The 20,938-nt window shown below is 39.7% G+C and overlaps 2 protein-coding genes across 8 annotated transcripts in view; one reads left to right on the top strand and one right to left on the bottom strand.

Annotated features, from left to right (window-relative positions):
* Nucleotides 1-20,938, top strand: part of snx19a (sorting nexin 19a) — a 97,730-nt gene that overhangs the window by 67,744 nt on the left and 9,048 nt on the right. For all 7 annotated transcript variants that reach the window (XM_071461296.1, XM_071461294.1, XM_071461293.1 and 4 more), the window contains one exon: nucleotides 20,783-20,901. The gene's annotated coding sequence lies outside the window, so the exon portion shown is untranslated. The remainder of the gene's footprint in view (nucleotides 1-20,782; nucleotides 20,902-20,938) is intronic.
* Nucleotides 9,040-19,773, bottom strand: LOC139607936 (carotenoid-cleaving dioxygenase, mitochondrial-like). Its single transcript, XM_071461300.1, has 12 exons — nucleotides 19,622-19,773; nucleotides 16,698-16,902; nucleotides 16,387-16,598; nucleotides 15,766-15,881; nucleotides 15,507-15,609; nucleotides 15,220-15,348; nucleotides 14,961-15,121; nucleotides 14,675-14,842; nucleotides 14,063-14,200; nucleotides 12,437-12,619; nucleotides 11,617-11,727; nucleotides 9,040-10,396 (listed from the first exon to the last, which is right to left on the bottom strand). Exons 1-12 carry the CDS (start codon nucleotides 19,647-19,649, stop codon nucleotides 10,280-10,282), a joined length of 1,671 nt encoding a protein of 556 aa, XP_071317401.1. The 5' UTR covers nucleotides 19,650-19,773; the 3' UTR covers nucleotides 9,040-10,279.

The raw sequence follows: 20,938 nt of genomic DNA, 5'->3' as shown, positions 1-20,938 counted from the left end.
CTTGTCTGTGGGTCTGGATTTTAGCAAAGGTGATTGTAATTACAGCTGTGCTATATTGATCTGCACTCAAACTTTTACTGTGGCCTTACTGAGCAGGATGACATATCCTCATATGATCATCTTATTCAGACTCAACCAAGGCTGAAGTGTCCGCCATGTTGAGGTAAAAAAAAACCTTTTGATAATTCATCACCTCTTTGTAAATTTTGTTGCATGCTTTTTATTTACATGCCACAGTGGATGAAAATCAGAGAATTTTGTGAAATGTAGTAAAAAGTCAAAATTAATTAAGTGGAAGAATTATGTCAGAACAAATGTCCAGTCCTTACTGTGTCTTTTTATTTGTTTCAGTTTGTGAGCGACTGTATCTGAAGAGAGGGTGGTAGAGCACAGAACATTTTAACACACAGGCAACTGCAGCCTTGAAGAAATATCACATGTATATTGAATAGCCAATTCACTTGAATACCAGTAAAACTTGAATGTTCATCAGTGATCAAATGGTCCGTCTGTCACGCTGTTTGTTATTAAATCTCATTACACAATCAGACGAGCATAGGCTTAGAGAAGTTCTGTATTTTGTGCGTCTGTGTTGATAAAGACTTAAAGCTGCTTAAGTTTCAAAGGGGTTTAAACTGTTGCGACTGCTCAGCTTGAAGCTCTGCATATTCAGATCACACTTCACAGGTGTTCAGTGCATCTTTCTCTGATGGAAGTTCATTCATTGTTAAAAAAAAAAAAATGGTATCGTGTACTCTGTGCTGGATATTTCTGGGTGAATTTATCCTTAAATGGCATCAAATGGGATGGCGGCATAGGAAAAATATATTGAAACCAATCCTCCTCATGTTCATGTGTGCTGTTTTGACATGGACCTGAAAGGTAAAATCAGTCTGTGAAAATAATCTCAGTGCAGTCCTCTTGTCTTAAGCACATACAGATTATCACATTTATAATGAAAACATTTTTTTTTTAAATAGAAGGCAAGTTTATTAAAGTTAATCCAGGTAATTAAGATATTTATTTGAAGTAAGAAAATAAAAAGCAGGTACAGCTTCACACCTACACTGCAAACACATATTTTTTTCATGAAAACCATGACCATCAGCACTGGGCATTTGATATTTTCATCTTTTAGGTCTTCATTTTGCACTTAAAGTTATGTAAACATTACTGAAAAACTTTTCAAAGATACTGAAAGACAGACAACTTTAAAGAACTTGTGTTCTGCAATTTATTAAATGTTGCTGTCAAACTATTAATGTGATCCAATAAGCTTGGCCTCATTAAACAGGTGAATCAGGTAAAAAAATGACCATTCACACTTGATGAAGTCCCCTGAAAATAAACATCTGTCCTTTGGCCGTGCAGTCTTCCATTTGTCAGTGTCCACATGTCTATGGACTAGCTGGCTAGCTAATATTAAGACGACCAGGCCGAGGAGTGTCCATCTTTCTGTCATGGACCTGTTTTTCGCAGGTCTCTGTGGCCAGTGTAACCAAAGGCTCTCTTGGCCAAAGTCCACGTGGCACAAAAAGGCAGCGGCATTCCTGATGTCTGTGGCTAATCTGTGGTGTCAGCTTGTGTTAACGCCGCACCGCCAAATTTGAGGGCACACGGTGCCGGGGAATATTAAAAACTCCCATCAGCAGCATTCCTCCAGAGGAGGGCGGGTCTGATGAGAGCAAGGGTCACATAAGGTTGAACAGTGGTTGTGTGTTAGAGCAGCTCGTACTGTAACGGTCTGATCCACTGGACAGGAGGTGGGGCCGGAGCAGAACGGAGGGAACACACTTCAAAGAGAGTGCGCTTTTTCCTTGTCTATCCTCATTGAAACTGGGCTAAATGAGCATTGTGGGGGCTTTTGTTCCTGCTGTTAGACAATTCAGAGACTGGACGGAAGATGCCGAAAAGGACAGGAGGTCATATGGGCAGTTAATTATCTGCTTCTCAACCTGCCAGACGCTTTCTACATGCCACCCCGATTGACCTATAATGACCATGAGATATTGTTCTGCTAAATTTGAGAAGTCTAGCAAGTGTAAGGTCAGACTGTTCCTACAATTGCCACATGTCAAATTTCACACAGACATGAGACGGAGACTTTGTACTTGAGTGCAGGCATTTCTCTTCAGATATCCAACCCTGCAACATCCTACTCTAAATTGAATACACTAATATCTAGAGAGTGAGACAGCTAGTTTGCTTAGAAACCCACAAAGTGAACCATGACGTAAACCATGGCTGAGAAGATGTACATGAAAACATGTCGTTTTTTGCTTTGGCACAGCAAACTGCGACCTGTACCTGAGCTCACTGCAAGCAATATGATAGCCGAGAAATTCAGCTTGTTGTCTGGGTGTCTGAGGCTGCAGTGCAGACATGTAACATGTGCTCTGCTCTCCCCAACTCCCAGAGGGGCAAGAACAGGAATGCATTCAGGGTCAGGGGTCAGACAGCCATGTGCACGTGCACTGGTGTAGCCTGGCAACAGGTGCTCTGAAGGGCCACAGCCAAGTTATTTAAGATTGCAGCAAACCTTCAATCAAGCTACGTTTTCTTCTATTTTATCTAACAGTACATTCCCAAACTACTGCCTTTTATCTGTTGTTTTTGTGATGCCTGTTTTAGAAGAATACTGCACCTCATATACAGACTACTTTTTTTATTATAGTTTTGGTTGAAACTGTTATATACGAAACAAGCCGAGCTGCGAGTGGAACATCTGCACAGAAGGAGAGAGGCTCATAGCTGAGAGGTTGGTAGTGTCTCGGGGAAATGATAGCTCTGTGCCAAGGTATTCCTTCTCCCTCCTGAGAGAGGCCCCGCCATTCAGCACTGTGAGGTCAACAAGTACAGACCATTACCCACAATGCCCCTGAACAGGAAAAAAAAAAAGAAAAACTTAAATATGCAGGGCTGTTCCTTTAAGATGGTAAGACAGGAGCTGCCTGAATGCACTCGGAGACAGGCTGCAGCCAAGATGGAGAGGAGGAGGGAGAGGGAGAGAACAGGCAGACAGAAAACAGAGATCCTCCAGTGATGTGCATAAGAATAAACTTGTGTTTCCCTGCTTCTGCTGTAAAGCTGTTAAGTTGCAATTATTCATATCCTAAAATTATGGGTGTCAGTTTGCTGATTGCACTGCTCAGAAAAAAGGAGTCTTGTTGCTAGGAGAGGAGAGATTCAGCCTTCTCTTATTGGCCACTAGGATGAGTAAGATGGCCCAATGAGAGCCCTCCCCCTAACAGCAGCGCAATAGTAGAGCTACCCCCACATGCAGACCTGATTAATATGTCAGACATGTTTTATGGGTTAACGTGAATCGGGCTAGATGAATCGAAAAGACTGCAGCAGGGAGTTCGAGTGTGCATACTGTATGTGCATGTAAGTCTATACAGTATGCATGCCAGGGGACATATCACACACAGCACTTTGAGGTCAAACGATGCTCTCGATTCTGGAGAAGGCTCACAGACACACACATAAGCAGCTCCCTCACTGTAGTAATGAACTAACTCAAAACAGACTAGTGTAGAGTGGAAATAGGAAATAGGATTCCTCACATGTGCATGATTATCACTAGAATGCAGCGCACAAAAGAGAAACAGAAGCTGAAAAGTTGACTCAGCTTTAGTAGTCTGATGTTACTTAAAAGAGGCTCGTGTGCTGTAATATATTTAAAACATGCTGTACACACTGTAGTTGTTAACGTGCTACGGATCTTACTACAAATCTGTCAGAGATTTCTGATATATTTCTCGTCTGACAGGGTTGCCTTAGTGACTCAAGCTTATCTGTGTTTTTAAACATTTGCTATTTGTAGCTGTCTGTCTCTCCTACTGTCAGAGATGACTGACACCAGTTTCATCACGGCAAGCCGATCAACAGCACAGTCAAGATTCACCTTGGTTTGGTCAAGCAGGTTGATGTAAGTTGATTAGCTTAGCTTAGCATAAAGACTGGAAGCAATAGAAAACAGTTAGCCTGGATCTGTACAGAGATATATGTACATATATATACATATTAAAAAAAACTCCCAGAGCACAAATGTAAAAATAACACTTAGCCTCCAACCTGAACAACAACATAGGTTGTTTTTTTCAACCCTCCGATACGACCCATCCTGTAAACTGTCCCTACAGCGACAGGTGTAGGGACAGTGGTCATGGCTTGGTTAGGTTTAGGAAAAGATAATTAGTACTTCATCAACATTAGAAGATCTTTGTTGTCATGGTTACAATAATAACAATGCGGTTAACTTTGTCGAACGATCATGGACAATAGAAACAACATAAACAGCTACTTCCGCATGGGAATCGAGCACCGTTCTCCTGTGTCATATTCCTGTGTTTCGTTAACCCAGCACATCCACCCCAACCTCCTCCTGACGTGGACTTTGTCACTTTTCATACTATGCCGTCGCACTTTTCTCTTTGCTTTTTCTGTCTTAGTCTTTTGACATAGCTTCACTGTGTCGCTGACTAAGCTGCTGTATTGTACCTGGACTCTGACATGGTGACAGTGAACCAACATGCACAGTGCCAGGACCCTGAAACTGAAGCAGCATCATTCATTTTTCTTATTTACACCTGTGCTTTTTCTACTGTGACATGCCAAAATGTCTTCCATGAAAAAGGCCTATTGGAAATGATTTCTTTAAATCATTAGGCCTCATGTTAAGCTGGGCGGCATGTTTGATATTTATGCAGTGCAGACTTTATTCCTTCAGCTGACATTTAGGCACAAGTGTGTCTTCTAGACTAAAATAGATCACATCATATATAAAGGCACCTGAATGAGCAAACCAGTCCATACAAAAAAGGACAATTTTGTTGTGTTTATCTTACCAATCCTGGCCAATGCCAGGGCAGCATGTCAACTGTACAAGAAAACAACCGTTTCTTTAAAATAATGCAATATAATTTAGTCTAAATTTCTATCTGTGAAACACAACCACTCGCGCTTAAATGATGCAGTGGACTTCCCGTCTCTACTATTAACTAGCCCGGCGCAGACTGAGGCACAGTATGCTTTTGCTATGCTATAAATTAAGTTGATTATTTTCCCCTTTCAATGTGCTTTATGTTTTGATCACTGTCTGCACGGTAGACTTTCCACACAGCCACGCTACACAGGTGTTTTCACTTTCACTCATTAGACCTCTCATCAGGACTGTGTGAGCGTGTGCCGACGGCTTCACCGACATGTTCCTCACCCCCCCCCCCCGCCCTGTTTGTTTCCTTGCTGCTGCGAGGGCCTCGACTTGAAAAGTGAATGAACTTTGTTTGCAGCTCCTGCCGGTCAAATGTATTTGTGCTTTCATTTGTAATTTTATTCATACTTCATCTCTGTTTTAGTAATTGGGGTGGGGGTGGGGGGGGGGGGGGGGGGCTCACATAATTCTTGCTTTAGCTCCACCTACTGTCAACCTGAGCAGATGTCCAATCAAGCCAGGATAATTGAAAACACCTGTGTGGGCGGTTTCATGTACATCAGCTCAATGAGGGAAAAGATCAAATTAGATTAGGAGGGTAAATAATTTTGGTGGAGTGCCAGATCTGGCACACGGCTGCTGTATTATGACCCGTGACATGTCTCAAATTCTTTTTCCTTCATAATAAGAATTTATCTTTCCTGTAAGGTAAATTAAATTTGTATGTGTTTTTTTTTTTTTTTTTTTTTTTTTCAGAGCTGACTCTGTGCTAATGGTAATGATGACCTGCTGCACTGGATAACACCCACGAGACTAATAGTTAAGGCTGCTGTAATCATTATTTTTATTAACAATGGCTCAACTCTGAAAAATGCGAAAGATGTTGCTGGTAGTGACAAACCCACAGGAACTTTTTAAATACAACCGCATGAGAAATTCAAGTGTGTAGAAAGGATTCCTACACGTGTGCAAACCTGAATTTTTCATGCAGATGTATTTTAGTGGTTGACAAAAGTAAAATTTACAACTACAAACTTGGGAATTATTTGTGAACATCACTTTACAAGCTCAAAATGTTTTTGGCTCTAATTTTAGCCCATACAGGTCCTCTCAGGTCTGTAGAGTCTTTCAGCTCATTGTTTTGGTTTCCGGTTTGCTGTTTTCAGTGTAAAACCTGCAAAAGCAAACCAGACTGACAATAATCAGGTGGATACAAAATACAAATGAATGCTCATGTTGATGCTAATGTTGATGTCGTCTGCTCAGTTTGTAAGAAGCCACTTTTCTATATCAAATTTAAAATTGTGATAATAGGTCAGTGTTGTGCCCTCAAGTGGCCAAAACAGTTACTTATTGTAGTCTCTGCTGTTATCTTGAGGTGAATACAATTCAGTAAGTAGTGCAGGCTCAGTAACTAACTGCAGTGCCCCATTTATCTTCACTAGAAAATGGTTCTGCCACTCTTCACTGGAGCTGAACTGAGAATTAGAATCTGCTGTATATCTGGTATTAACAAGCAGAACAGTATCAAAAGTTTAATTCAATCTCACCATAATACAATATGCACTGGTTACTGTGGCAGTCCAGATATTCTTCATGGTGTCTCACCTCAACCCTTGACTAAATTTACAAAAAAAGTCAGCAGCTTTCAGAGCTATTCATATCACCAACAAGAAACAAACTAAAAATAAATTGTGTGCTTCTTATGCCACAGCTGATCACAAACTATCATCCTGCTAAAAAAAACAAACTAAAAAATATATATATATATTATATATATATATAGATATAACACAATTGCTTCCACAGAGCCTGTGCTAAATATGAAATAGTAGCCCAAATGAATGATTGCTCATACTTGCTGCCTGGCACATGTTTATATTGTAGGTGACTAAAAATAAATTAAGCAATAAAGTTTGAAAGACAAATACAAATCCACTGGTATAAGTGACATAGAAAAACAACATATCTTAAATTGATAATAACAGGGATTTGCTTCCTTCCAGATTTGCTGCAGGGAAGATATTGTATCAGCACATCTCTCTGCAGAATAAATCAAGAGAATCAGCAGGTGGATTAATGTTCAATTTTCTAACTGAGGTCATATGAAATCATATAAAATCTCTGATTTATCAGAAATATTATTTTGTTAGGTTTGTTTTGCCTTGTCAGGCCACAGTCTTTCAGGTGGTCGTATAGAATATATTACGATACTATTGTATTGAATGCAGCTTCCCTGTAGAGAATAAAGCGCTCTCAGGCCAGGGATGAGTACGTGAAAGTTTCAGACACAGAAAACAAGAGTACAGTTGAAATTCAAAATTATTTTTAGAAATCACCATTGTTCTAACAAAGCGCACCATCTGCAGTCCTTGTTGTAACCATTATCAATATGTGTTCTGTGCTCCGAAAGAATCCCTAAAACTTTATAAACTTAAATTGAGAAAACTGTGAGATTTAGAGGTTTCCTTCTAAGAGTTTGGTTCCTGTTGCTTTAAATGGCTGTGAGGAACACACAGAGAGGTTTTTTTTTTCCTTTTCCCTTTTGTTCACTCCTCTATGGAAATGCACATCTGTTCTGTGGCCACACACGCAGCCTAAAAAGTGAAATGGCAAGCTGCAGTTAGTCTTCTGCTTTAATCCACTGTTTCTATTTTGTTGTATTCCAAGTCTTTTTATTTTTTTGTTTTGTTGTTGAACCAAGATGGTCCTTTACTTTTTTCTTTTTTTTCTTGCATCTTGTCTTTTCTGTGTTTTTTCCAGTGGAGGCACTCAGTCTCAAGTGTCCTATAAATGCTGCTGTTAAGGTCACAGACTTGGAAATAACCCGTCTGAGGTTCAATGCCAGGCGTCTCCAGTGTTTGCAGTATGTTTTTGACGAGGCAGGGTGGGCTGGCGGTTACAGACTGTCCCATTGTCAGAGGGTCACAGGTTTGATCCTTCTTATAGCCAATGTGGCCGTGTTGAGCCCGCCTCCTTCAGAGACCTTACTCCTGCCTCTCTCCTTTGTTGAAATGGTTGTATGAGCCAGAAAGTGGATCGTTAAGACTCACAATCACACAACTGAAAGCAGAGAGCTGCCGCTCACAAGGGTTACAATACAGAGAGCAAGTCGGTCACGTTGTATTGTTGCTGCTCACAAACCAGCAAGTCTTACTGTCATTCAGTCTCACACAAACAACAAAAAGCAACACGCAACAGTTTTTCTTTCTGTCCTTCATTTATTTCCATTCAGGGAAATTTTTCAACAACAATTCCAGGCCAGGTAGTGACTTCAGGTCCTGACGGCAGATTATTATATGACTGAGGGTATTCACAGTAAATGGCATCACGTGCTGCCCTCTGGTGGATAATGTCTAGATTTCTTACTGCAGACAAAAAACCTGAGTCACAGCCATTTACTCGTGCTTCAGCACGTGCTTTTGCTGGCGTGGTGTCAAATAAAACAAGTGCAGCACTGTAATTTAAAATCAAAAGCTCAGAAGGCAAATATTTAATGGAGATTTTTATAATAAACTTATGCAATGAGTAAAATCAAGTGCCTATGAAATTTCCATGTGTGCATTACTGTATATTGGCAAACAGTTTTTCTCAGTGACCATTGGGAGCATTAAAAGTTAATAATATTTACATTGATTTATGATCTGCTGCAGATCCCATTTCCAAGCTTACTGCCTATAAATCCATGCAGTAAAACTGAACAATTTCTGGCATGTGCTTTAACACTTAACCTTTGACACCATTCATAATGAAAACATAATCATTTGCTCTGCTCTAACTCTTTTTTTTTTTGGCAAATCTAACAAAAACAATGTGAAATTGTTTTTTTGTTACATTTTTTGTGTAGATTAGAAGATTGGAATTAGATAATTGAGAAAATTGCTGAGATTTATGGTGAAGTTGATCACTTTAGCTTTACACTTTTACAAATATAAATATAAATTTTAGTGTTAAGAATAGCATGGGATAATAAACCTACTTATGAAATCCTATCAGCATATGAAACTTCTGTTTTTATATATGAGCATATTCATTTCTGAACATGACCTTGAAGATTCTGTAAGCTAAAGATGCACAGACAATGCACAACTTTGTAAACACACTTGGCAGTTCACAGAGGTAAAGGTTTAATGGCAAACAGAGTATATAAAACTGATCCAACTTTTACAAAAGATATTGTTCGATTAAAAGAAGAAGAAGAAAAGAGTACAAAAGATGAGAGACCAACTTGTGATGGGATCACACAACAGCCCTGATTCCCATCAACATGTAGACGTTCTGACCCGTGAGCACTCAGTAGTCATTACTACATTATTACATGAGTACTCAGTACTCATGGGTTGGACCACACCCATCTTCATACTTGACTCATCCTGACTGTATCTTGGACGGCTGGGACACTATCGTGGTGACAGAATTTGTCCACAGACAGACAAACCAATAAACACCCGACAAAGTATCCGAAAACCGCCTCAGTGGTAATTCCCGCAATCGTAAGCGTCTGTGCCACATTTTGCCATGATGACACACACACACACACACACAGGTTGAAAATAGGGCTGTCAAATGTTTAATTTTTTCTTAATCAGGATTAATCGCTGAATTTCAATTGTTAATTGCGATTAATCGCATGTTTTATCACATGATTAAAATTCTATTATTTTGCTTTTTAGAACTTTTTTTTCTTGTTTGACAACATGTAACAGTCTGTCTGTCTGAACTAGAGGCTAACATTACCATGTCTGACGCGTAATTATGAAGATGCCTGATAACTTATTTTTGTTAACGACTTTTGGGTAAGTTATATTTTTATTTTCCAACTCATTCAATCTTCACCAAAGATCAGGTCACTAAATTTAAACACTTTAGGCCTCCCGACACGCCCCTTCATGCAGACCTGAACCGTCCCCCTTTTGCTCCCATAGACATGACTTGCCATGAAGTACCATATAAAATCTTTGTAGCAAGTGTCTGTGGCAGATTGACAACATGTAAGGGTGCGTCAAAGGGTCGAAATAGAAGCAGCCAAAGATTCTAGAATGTAGTGTTCTAGAATCTTTGGCAACAGCACCAGTGACGGTGTAAAATAAAGAATCTTTGGCGGCACGCGATTAACACGATTCACGGTCCTTAATCTCATCGTGACTAATGCGTTAAGGCTGACAACCCTAGTTGGAAACAGTTCATTTGGCACTTGGGTGGTCTGATAGTTGAGGTATCCTGTAAACTTAATATAACAGGTTGAATGCCCAGGACACAATAACTCAAGTATGATTAACACTGCATTTAGCATTCTTTGTATTGTGTAATGTCAGAAACACTTTGAATGTAACAGAATTAGATTTATGCAGAGGCATTAAAGGTACCATGGAAACCATAAGGCATGTTAACAGGAACATTGGCTCTTCCCAGCTCTTTAAATGTCTTGGCATCCAAAACCAGGAGGAATGTTCCTTTATCCTGGAGAGAAAAAATTGGTGGAATTAGTATAAAAAGTCAATGTGAACTTCCAAATCAGCTCCCGTGTGCCTCAGAGACACATGATGTATTTGTTTAGAAGAGCAGCACTGACAATGAAATCATGCTTTGGAAAGTGCACGTTCACACAAGGCCAAAGACCAAACCTGACTTTGGTGAGTGTTTGACACAAGTGGTGAGATAAATAAAACAGAGTAAATAATAAAACATAAATAAATATATAATGAAATCCATATAGGAAATGTAATTTGCCATATAAGAGATGCTTTCCGTTTGCATCCCACCATCTGAAAGTCTTCCACAGTTGATTGACAGACTATACCAAACTGCTGCTGGTCACAACACATTTTACAGCCACACCACAGTTAAGAGAAGTGTCCCTCTTAGAATAGAATAGAATAATAGGATTTAACTCTAATTTCAATTAGAGGTGTGTAGTGTGTAAAACTGACTTATTTGCTGTAGTTATCTTTCATATGTCCTGCTTGGAAAAATCTGCAAACATTGTTTATATTAGCAACAAATCCAAAGTGGTATTTGTTTCTGCTCCAATTTCCAACAAAAATCCCACAAACAGAAATCTCTAGATTATCATCTTCAAATTTTATATGTAGTATGTATTACAACCCTCACTCTGTATCCTTAAGCTCATATATTGTTCATGTTACTGGCATCACTTACATGGCCAGAAACACATTTTCTGCCATTAGGCATCTATACTTTCTACAACTTTCTTTGTAATTTGAAACTTTCACTTCGTGTAAATTCATCTATGAATATTTATAACTCCTGCTCATCTCACCTCATGCATATTTATGATGGATTATGTGTCCGGCTGATAAAAGACTTGGAGGAGAAAATGAACTGAGCTCAGGTCAACTTGCAGGCCAGCTGCTTGGTGGTAACTAAAACTCAAGACAGCCTCCACCAAAGACAACAATGTAACAACCTGCGGTAGTAACACGGTGAGGTGCAGGTGAAAGATGATGTTTCAGAGGCAAAAGTAGATTAAACGAAAGAAAACAGGGTCTGAGATATAGATTTCTGCTTCTCCAAAATTACACACTATTATCACAGCGATGTGACTGCTGACTCATCAACACTTTTACTGCCAAACCTTTGGAAAGTTTTATTTTCTTTTCATGTCACGTGGGCTTTCCTACAACTCCTGTATAACCTTCAGTCTTTATTAACAGTCTTACCTGTGAGGGGGTGAGAACCACAGACAGGATGACACCATCATCCTCCTCCACGGCATCGGGTGACGGCACAAACACAGGCTCTGATGGGTAGAAACCCTTCTGGTACCAGACCTGTCGTATATCATATTAACAAACAGCTGCTCAGTGCTTCAGTTTTTTACCTTTACTGCTGACTAATTTTAAAAGTAATTAGTGCAGTTCTTCAAGTCGTACGTCTTCATTGGAAGGAGACTTAAAATGGAAATTGTAATTCATTAAAATATACTTGTAGACTGCATTGTGCACACATGCTTTTTCTCTGTTCTTGCCAAGAGTTAGATGAGATCAATACCACTCTCATGTCTTTAGGTAAATATGAAACTAATGCCAGCAGCTGGTTGGCTTAGCATAAAAACTGGAATTAGGGGAACAGCTGGCCTGACTCTGTCCCCACCAAGAAATAGTCTGGCGCTTAACATCCTGTAAAACTAAAAAAAACCTTTGGACAGAGCTACACCAGCTGATTTACCATTTCCACTCTTTATGCTAAGCTAAGCTAACCGGCTGCTGACTGTAGCCTTAGCATATTTCCTAAAATGTTTAACTACACTTTATATACATCTGGCTAAATGTGGTTAAAGTCACTGACAAAGATCTGCTGCGCTGCATGACGTTGTATTGTATTGAGGAAATAAGAAAGCTATGTTACTGCAGAATAAGACAATGCTGACTGGTTCTGACAAAAAAATATGGTGCTTTAGGATTATTATCCTTAAATTCAAAAATAACAATCACAGCAGCTGTTTTTATTGACATCTCTACACATGTAAACCACACACACCTTGAGCGTCTTGTCCTTCAGATCCATCTTGAGCAGAGAGTCTCCCACCAGGTGTCTGAAGCCACAGCCGTAGAAATAACGGTACGGTCGTGTGTTATAGCTGCCATAGTTGATCTGAGGGAACTCCAGGCCACCGTACTCATGGAGGTCATCTCCATGGAGATCCTCGTGTTGGCAGAACACCTGTTGACAAAGAGAGGATCAAATGTCTATTGTTACTTATCATCAACAGTTTTTGTCGTCCTGCCCGTGTGTTCATTGGGCCTCAATGGTCAGAAAACAGCGGGCTTTAGGTTGGGATGCTTACGTAAAACAGAAGAATTTTATCACAGAGGCCGGCAGCAACTCTAAAACTGTTCCCTATGAGTGATAAATTGTTAAAACCTGTCTTAAACAATGACTTTCTGAGCCAGGCCTCTGCTCTAAAATGTGAGGATTTTGCCAGATTTCTAACTGTAACTTTTTTACTGCTGGAACTTTTATTGCAAAAGACACAAGTTGCCTTTTTAGACAACCCTGCAGAGGGCAAGTACCCATGCAGACATCCTCAAACTTTTCTGTCTCTGAATTTTCAAATTTAATAACTGGTAGTAAACCTCCCACCTCCCAACTTAAACAACCTCCCTTTCCCTACAGCCTTTGCGCTGGAATGCACCCCTAACCCTGCTATGCATATTATTAATACATCTCTGGAGATTTTGGAGTTTGTCCAGATTCTTTCAAAACAGCTGTAGCAAAGCCACTATCGAAAAGATCAAACCCAGACCCCGGAGGCCTAAATACTACAAACTCATATTCAATTCAAATCCTTGAAAAAGTGGTTTATAATCAGGTTAATAATGTCCGGGAAAAATGTCAGTCTGGCTTCTGAGCCAACCATAGCACGGAAACTGCTCATGCCAAAATAGTTAGTGATTTAAGACAAAAGCAAAAAGAAATATGCTGTTTGAGAAACTCTGTAATCTGGCTGCTCTGGTCAGAAGTAACAAGCCAAATTTTAAACATCCTATAAACAAGCTGACCAGAACTTTTTAGTCTTTGGAAAATCACATAGGTGTGGCTGATTTTAACTTTGCAAAACAGATTAAAGCTTTTATCTCTTGTCAACTGGAGTATTGTGGTGCTTTTTTCATGGGTCCCCCTGAAAATATGATTGAGGACTCCAACTCATCCAAAATTAAGGTTCCAGGCTCTGAACTAAAACAAATAAGAGAGGACATACACTAATTCCAGTCGCAGCTTCTCTGCACTGATTCCCAGTTTCTTCTAGAATTGATTTTAAAGAGCTTATACATGTTTTTAAAGCTCTCAACAGGTTAGCACCAGCCAGAAATGTTGTCATGTTATTGTCCCCCACGTGCCATTAGGTTGGAGATGGGCCAGCCACAATAACAAAATGCTGCTTAAATTATTATTATTATTATATTAATTCAATAATATAATGAATATTAATAATACAACAGCGACACAGGTTTTTTTTTACATAATGGTTTTGTTACTTTTACACAAGTAAAGGAAAAGAGTAATTCTACCACAATTAGATTAATATAGATTGAAGTTAGGCTCTTCTGATCTATGGAAAATGAGGTTAAGAAGTTATCATGTAGAATTCAGTCTCCAGCTCACCTTATCTTTGCTGATTTTGACACACGTTGCTTCACTGGAGGGCCGTGTGTTCAGGTTCTGGTCGGTCGGTGTCTCACTGGTCACATTAAGGGGCAAAACAAAGCGTCGGGGGAAAACCCTGCATATGGTGTTGTACACCTGAGAGGTACGGGAACAATACAGTATGAGTGCATTTTATAGATTAACCTCATACAGCATGTCTTTTTATCTCTTGGTGCAAAGAGACTGAAAATATTTTATGTAAAATGCAACAGTACCCTTGGTAATATAATTGATCTGATAAACAAAACCAAAACTATGGACAGACAGAAGGCAACACATTTAACAACGAAAAAGTTCTCTTCCTAGAGCAGTACCATCATTTAGTGGAAAGGAAAAAGATTACCAAACCCAGTGCCCTGAGCAGTTATTTATTACGCAAGACAAATTGAGTAAAAACAGATGCATTAAGAAGCTGAAGCATAATCGGGAAAAAAAAGATCTGGATTGGTCTGATCAAATCTAAGTAACTGTGTAATGGTATCTAAGGGTGGGTTTTTCCTTTAATAACTAAACACATAAAATAACACGAAGAGTGTTAATTTATGTGTGCGTGAGTAATTCAATTCTGACCTCATCTAGTGCGTCTCCGGACTTGCGTAGGTTCTGGATGAGATAGTTGTTGATGGCTTGGCCGTCGTCTGAGCAGCACATGTCAAGCATCAAGAATCCTTCTTCCTCGAAGGCGTTGATCTGGTGGAAGGTGGAGATGGCTTTGGTGTGATACTTCACTGAGCTCACCTGTGGAACAGAATACACAATTAGCCCACCCAAGAGCTAAAGATCTACACAGAATTTCCGTGAAGTTTTCGAGTTTAGCCGGAATAAATCCTCCCCCCTAACCGCCACAGTCACCCACCTCGCCTGTACGCTTGTCAACAAGATGGAAGACAGTTTCCTGCTTGGGATCCCAGTAGATGCCCTCGCTTAAAGCCTTCCCCCTCAGCTTACATGTCACGATCTTCAACAGGTCCATTTTAATCGGCTGCTCGATGAACACCACATAGTTCTCAGACATGGCTGGAAGTAAGACAAAGGTATCACTGGGCTTTGTAGCTGAGGGAAATAGATAAAAGATAGAGACCCCTTCTGAATGACATTCAGTGGAGCTGGCTTACCAAAGCTGTGGTAGTAGGAGGGGTGGGACTTGTTTGCTGGCACAATAGAGCAGAGTATTTTGGCCCCTTGTAGGGTGTCTTTGTCCTGTGTCTTCTCAGGAGGCACTCTGATGATGTTGTACAGGGCTCCTGTACAATAATGATATATTCTTTAACACCTTTTACACTGAGATGAAATGCAAGCAAAGCGGTGGCAGATTATTCGATGATCACAATTTAGTTTACATCATAAAGGAGCGTGTTCATCTAGGGACCTTAATGAGGATCTTGTGAAACACGGGACTAACCTTTGCTTCCATAAGAGTTGCCCATATTGTAGGTGGTACCGTCAGGGTCGTAGTGTGGGTGGGCAGTGGCTCCATTTACAGCAATGAACTTACTCCAGTCCACCTACAAAACATAGCAGAGAATAAGAAGAATCAGTGTGTGTTGGCACTGCTGTCAGATTGGAAAGATGATGACTATGCTTGATTCTGGACAGAAGAAAGGCTATACAAACTGATCTTGACATTAACATCTATTACTCCATGACGAGCATGTTAGTACCTTTTCCATTGTTTCTAGATTCTCCGGGTTCACTCTGTGCATGAAATTTGTCTCTGTGCTGACGTAATAGTCACCTTTGTATTTCACAAAGCTCACACTTGCATTGTCTGTGGGCTCTGCAACACAGAAAAACACAGGATAGCTGAGGCCTTTTAAGTGACTGAAACCATTCTTCTTTAAAAAATAACTCATTGTAAACCGTCCTATTTCGTAATTTGAAGCTTGTAGATTGAGAAATCCAGTGGCAATGTAAAACATTTCAGAAATGCCTACTCCCCTCTCTGGTTAACCCCCCGTAGCATATTATTATGTAATCTTGGTGTGTGTAAGGATCCACCCCTGGCCTCACCACAAAGGTTAACAAAACAAGTTTGTACAATGTGTTCTTTTCTTCCACTTGATCTAGATTTTCCCTCCTGTTATCCTGGCTCTTTTGCTCCTTCTCAAATGACCAAACTGGTCGAACTGCATCACAAAAATCACCATGTTGTTTTATTTATACATCAGAGCGAGACAGACATGGAGCAAGACAACATTTGTGTATAATGAGTCAACAAACCAACTACAGATGATTGCCATAATCCATTTATACTCGCTTTTTCCCCATCCCTTCTTACTCACCCATCATCTCAAAGCGAGAAAGGAAGCGTTGAAAGAAGTTTTTACAGGGGTCGGGCATGGCGAGGGTACCAAATTCTGACATAATGATGCGGTTCTTTTCGTAGTTCTTCTTGTAGGCATCGCTGTGCAGGAACCGACTCATATATGTCACCTGGCCTTTGTCCATCTTGAACTGGTGTAGCATAGCCATCCCATCAAACCAGTGGTTGTAGCTGTGGTGAAGAACACACATTGAGACTTTATTACATCTATTTGGAAACTTTTTTTCATTTGTGGTGTGCAGCAGCACACTGAGGTGTTTCCAAACTCACTGTGTGTTTCCAAACTCAAACTTCCCCGGGCCGTTGCGGAGTAGGATGCCATCGATCCAGGAGGGAATGGTACCTTGTACTTCGGTAGAGATTGGCTCAGGGGTCTCCTCAACAGAGCGTACCAAAGGAGCAATTGTCTCCAGTCCCTTCAGTAGCATGTTGATGCTTTCCTTGACCTTGCCTTTGTCAGCAGGCTTGTTATCATCTGTAGAAAATAAATACATACACAGTAACATACACAAATTACTTTTACCTAGACAGACATTAGGGAGATGGCTGTATATGTCGATGTTGCGTTTAATTCAAACTTTGTTATCTTGCACATGTTTTGGCTGCTGAGCCAAAGTGAACTCTGGAAAAAAAAAAAGGTCATTTTTTCTTGTCTCCTAAGAAAAGTATCAGACAACAACCTACAAAGTCCAATGAAAAAAGCATTCAATTTAACTGCACTGAGGATTAATTTTAATGTTTAGTCAAAAGGTGTGTGAAGTTTTTCATTTCAAGAATAATTCTTTTTCTTCTTTAGAGAGTTTTTTAATGGCCTTTTTAGAAAAAAACATGCAAAGAAAACACTGTATATGAGACTATATAAAGAAGAAACAACATCTGTTTCAAGAATATTTCTTACAGCTAAGCAGCATTTCTGTGTTTATAGGCTGAGGCCCTGCGGCATGCAGCAGAGAGAGGAAAGACTTGTTTATCTCTGGGCAGGTCTTAGCTGAGAGCGGCCTCGTCATAAACCTCATAAACAAGGCTGGATATGAATATTTCGAATATTTAGTTGCTTGTCTAATATGTTCAAAAGTACAAATGTGGTGATCAAAATGCATCTTTCAACCTGGCCTTTGTTGATGCATTTATTTATAGGCATTACAATTCTGTTGCTAACAAGCTAATCTTCTCTAAATGTTACTAAACATTAGTGAAGGCTGCTATTCTTGCTCCTAATGGGCACATTTAGAAAAACAAATCCTATCACGGTTTAGAGAGCAAGGATGCCAAGATGAATTTTAAATCAAAAAAACATTTGGGAACAGAACCTGATAAACAATGGAGGACACAATGACTTACAGTAATATACCCATGTATATTAGTAATATTTGACTAAAAATGAAAGACTCCAACAAACATTATCGAAATTGTAAAATAATTAAATAAAATCCAGTTTAAATGAAGGAGCTGTTTACTCAAAATAAATAAAGAAATAAAGAAATCGCTAACTATTTCACTTTCGCTTAAAAGCAGCAATACACCACTTGTCGCAATCCTACATTTGGGTAAAAGTTAGACTGTGCTAAAGTTCAGTTCCTCAGTGAAAAAAAAATTAAAATCCTGCTCACTGGCAGCTGGGTCACAGTAACTCTGCTGTTTGGCGTAAATGCAGTGTTTTATTGACTCAAACTTCTCCATAATTTTAAACACAGAACTGGACTGAATGATGACTGCTCCCAAATGGCAGAGTCCAGCGTGTATAAAGGCATCTGACTTAAATTATTGTTAACAGTCAGCTCCACTGTTACCATGAGCTGACGCCTTAACCTCATTTACCCCAGCACTACTGCCAGAGAGTGGCTTCTTCTTAAAAATACTGAGCATAATACACAGCATTTCTCAGGGAAAAGGACAAATGTACAGCAGCATATTTTGGTGATTACAATTACATTCTATTTTAATTAAGCCTTTATCCACTCAGGCAGAACATATTTTATCACAGAAATGTTTAGTTTGATACAATAATTCATTTTCAAATAATTAACAATAACTGTCACTGGAGAAGGAATGTAGAGAACATGGGAAACTACAGCAAAACAAAGGAAAACCGATTAAATGGATCACTCATAATTAAAATAAGTTTAAACCTATTGACAGGCAAATTACATTTGCCAAGAAGAAGGTGTGGTCAGCAGCTGCAGTAAAACCTACAACAGAAAATATTAGGCTGAGGTGCTTCTTAAAGGACTCTCATGCTCAAAAATGTGTTTTGCTTTTGGATTTCCGACCTTCACTGTGCAGGATGATGTGGAAACCTGAAGCCCCCAGTGCACACACACTGTGAGGGGACGTGTCAGTGAAGCAGGGGACAGCTTGTGTCCATTAATGAGACTTTTGAAATGAACAATATCTGCAGGTATAAAAAGTATGTTGTTTCAATGATAATAGTTTGTTTTTGTTTTTTTCTTTTTTTTTTTTTTTTTTTTTTTTTTGTTTGTTTTTTCTTTTTCTGGTGAAAAATACTACAGCATATTTTTCGTATAAGTATTTATAACATTACTGGAAGGGACGTTTACGTTCTTAACACAAAGCAAACTACATCATAAAGAAGGAGAGATATTTAAGATATACTTTTTCTTTAAGAATGATGACCTGCCCACGCCCTGCTTGTCACGGTGTTTACTCTCAGTCATAGTTAGGCTGATTAACCATCTGTGGAGCAAACACAGTCTCCCGGGACCGGAGTGATGTGACACCCATGGCATTTCCACTGTAGATCAACCGTGTTCCGTTCTGCAACTGAAACCCATTATCAAGACTATGGTTGCTGAAAAACAAAGTAATGACTGCTGTGCCAAAGACCTGCAGCCTGAGACCTGCAGCAGCAGGAGCTGAGCAGAGCGACGCTGAAAGAACAGTGTGTTCTGCCATCACTCAGGCGAAGGCTTGGTCGCACATCACCGCACTGTCAACTCCTTACCGCCACTAGCATTCAGCATACCAACAATACCAGCAAACTCCCTTGTGTCAGAGATAAGCTTGTGTGAACATGAAAAATCAAATCCCAGCGATTAGGCTACAGTATATTGTGCTTTTCGAGCGCGCATGGTTCTGACAATGTGCCAGGCGCTGCCGTGAACATCGGCAGGTGACTGACGAGCTGCCGGGTCCCTCCTGTACAGCACCACAGCCTCAGCGCGGAGGAGGCTTACCTGAGCTGACGGGCTTCACTGGGGACATGGTAGCGGTTAACGTGGGTGGATGCAGCTCCTGCTCTCCGCGTCTGCGTCCAGCTGGATCACACACGGCCACCAGTCAGCGTGAAGCCGCCACCAGAGCTGCGCGCAGCAGCGCTGTTATATAACCCGGTTATGTAATACAGTATGGACCGAGAGAGAGAGGGAGAGAGAGAGAGAGAAACACTTCGCCTAGTGAATTATACACTTTTTTTCTCATCTTATTATTAAATTCTATTCGTTAAAGCTTCGGTAATACACACACACACACACACACACACACACACACACATATATATATATATATATATATATATATATATATATATATAGAGAGAGAGAGAGAGAGAGAGGGAGAGAGAGTGTGCATAACAACATGGTTGAAAAAAATTGTTTACTTTTCTGTTGCCTTGTAACAACAGCAGATAATCAAATGACAATAACTGCTGAAATAAATAATGTATGGGATAAACAAATACATTTTGTAATTAATTGAGACATATGTCTTTTATATATTTATTTATATATTTACTTTATTTCTTCACATTTGTACATTTACATTTATTTATTACCGCATTTCAACATTTATTGATTTATTTATCATTTTTGCATTTAATATTTCTGTCTGTGCCTGTGTAGGGAGTATGTACTCACTCTAAAACAGGACTGGTAAGATGAACGAACCAAGCCCAAGTAATACAACCAATTGTTGAGATTCCTGTGAACAGTGCTGCCTCACAGGGATGTTAGCACAACCTTCAGCACCTCAACTGGCTGTACTAGCAGTACATGGACAAACAAATCAGAAATGACAATGACAACAAATCAGGACAATGATTACCTGCAACATCTTAGGAACCTTTTTTTAATTCAAATATTCATGTAGCCTACCCCATTTGAATGTTTTATTTTGTGTTTACCTATTTACCTCTTTTGTTTTTGTATCTATGTGTGTATTTATTCATTCATTCATTTATTTAAGTCATTTTTGTCCTCCATGAACTCTTTGTATTTAAGTTTTAGTTTAGTAGAGTAATGTGTTGCTCTCAGAGCTGTGAACACCGGGGATGTCTCACTGGCAGCTTTAGTGGACACCTAACAGCTCGTTATCTCTCCATATGGGCCGTGTGTATCTAGCTTGACTGGCAGACTGATCCAGATAATCTTTGCTGGAGGATTAAAGCAGTGTCCCAGAAGAGGAGGACGTCCCATACGGCCAGTTTTCGTGCTATGAAGCTCCAATAACAACCTTTGGGGTAATGTATGCTTTACTGTCTCCTTGCTGGCTTTACA

Source organism: Trachinotus anak, unplaced genomic scaffold, assembly GCF_046630095.1.
Source record: "Trachinotus anak isolate AG129_WGS33_773 ecotype Australia unplaced genomic scaffold, CSIRO_AGI_Tana_v1 ptg000024l, whole genome shotgun sequence".
NCBI lineage: Eukaryota > Metazoa > Chordata > Actinopteri > Carangiformes > Carangidae > Trachinotus > Trachinotus anak.
This window is presented reverse-complemented; position numbering and strand designations above follow the sequence as displayed.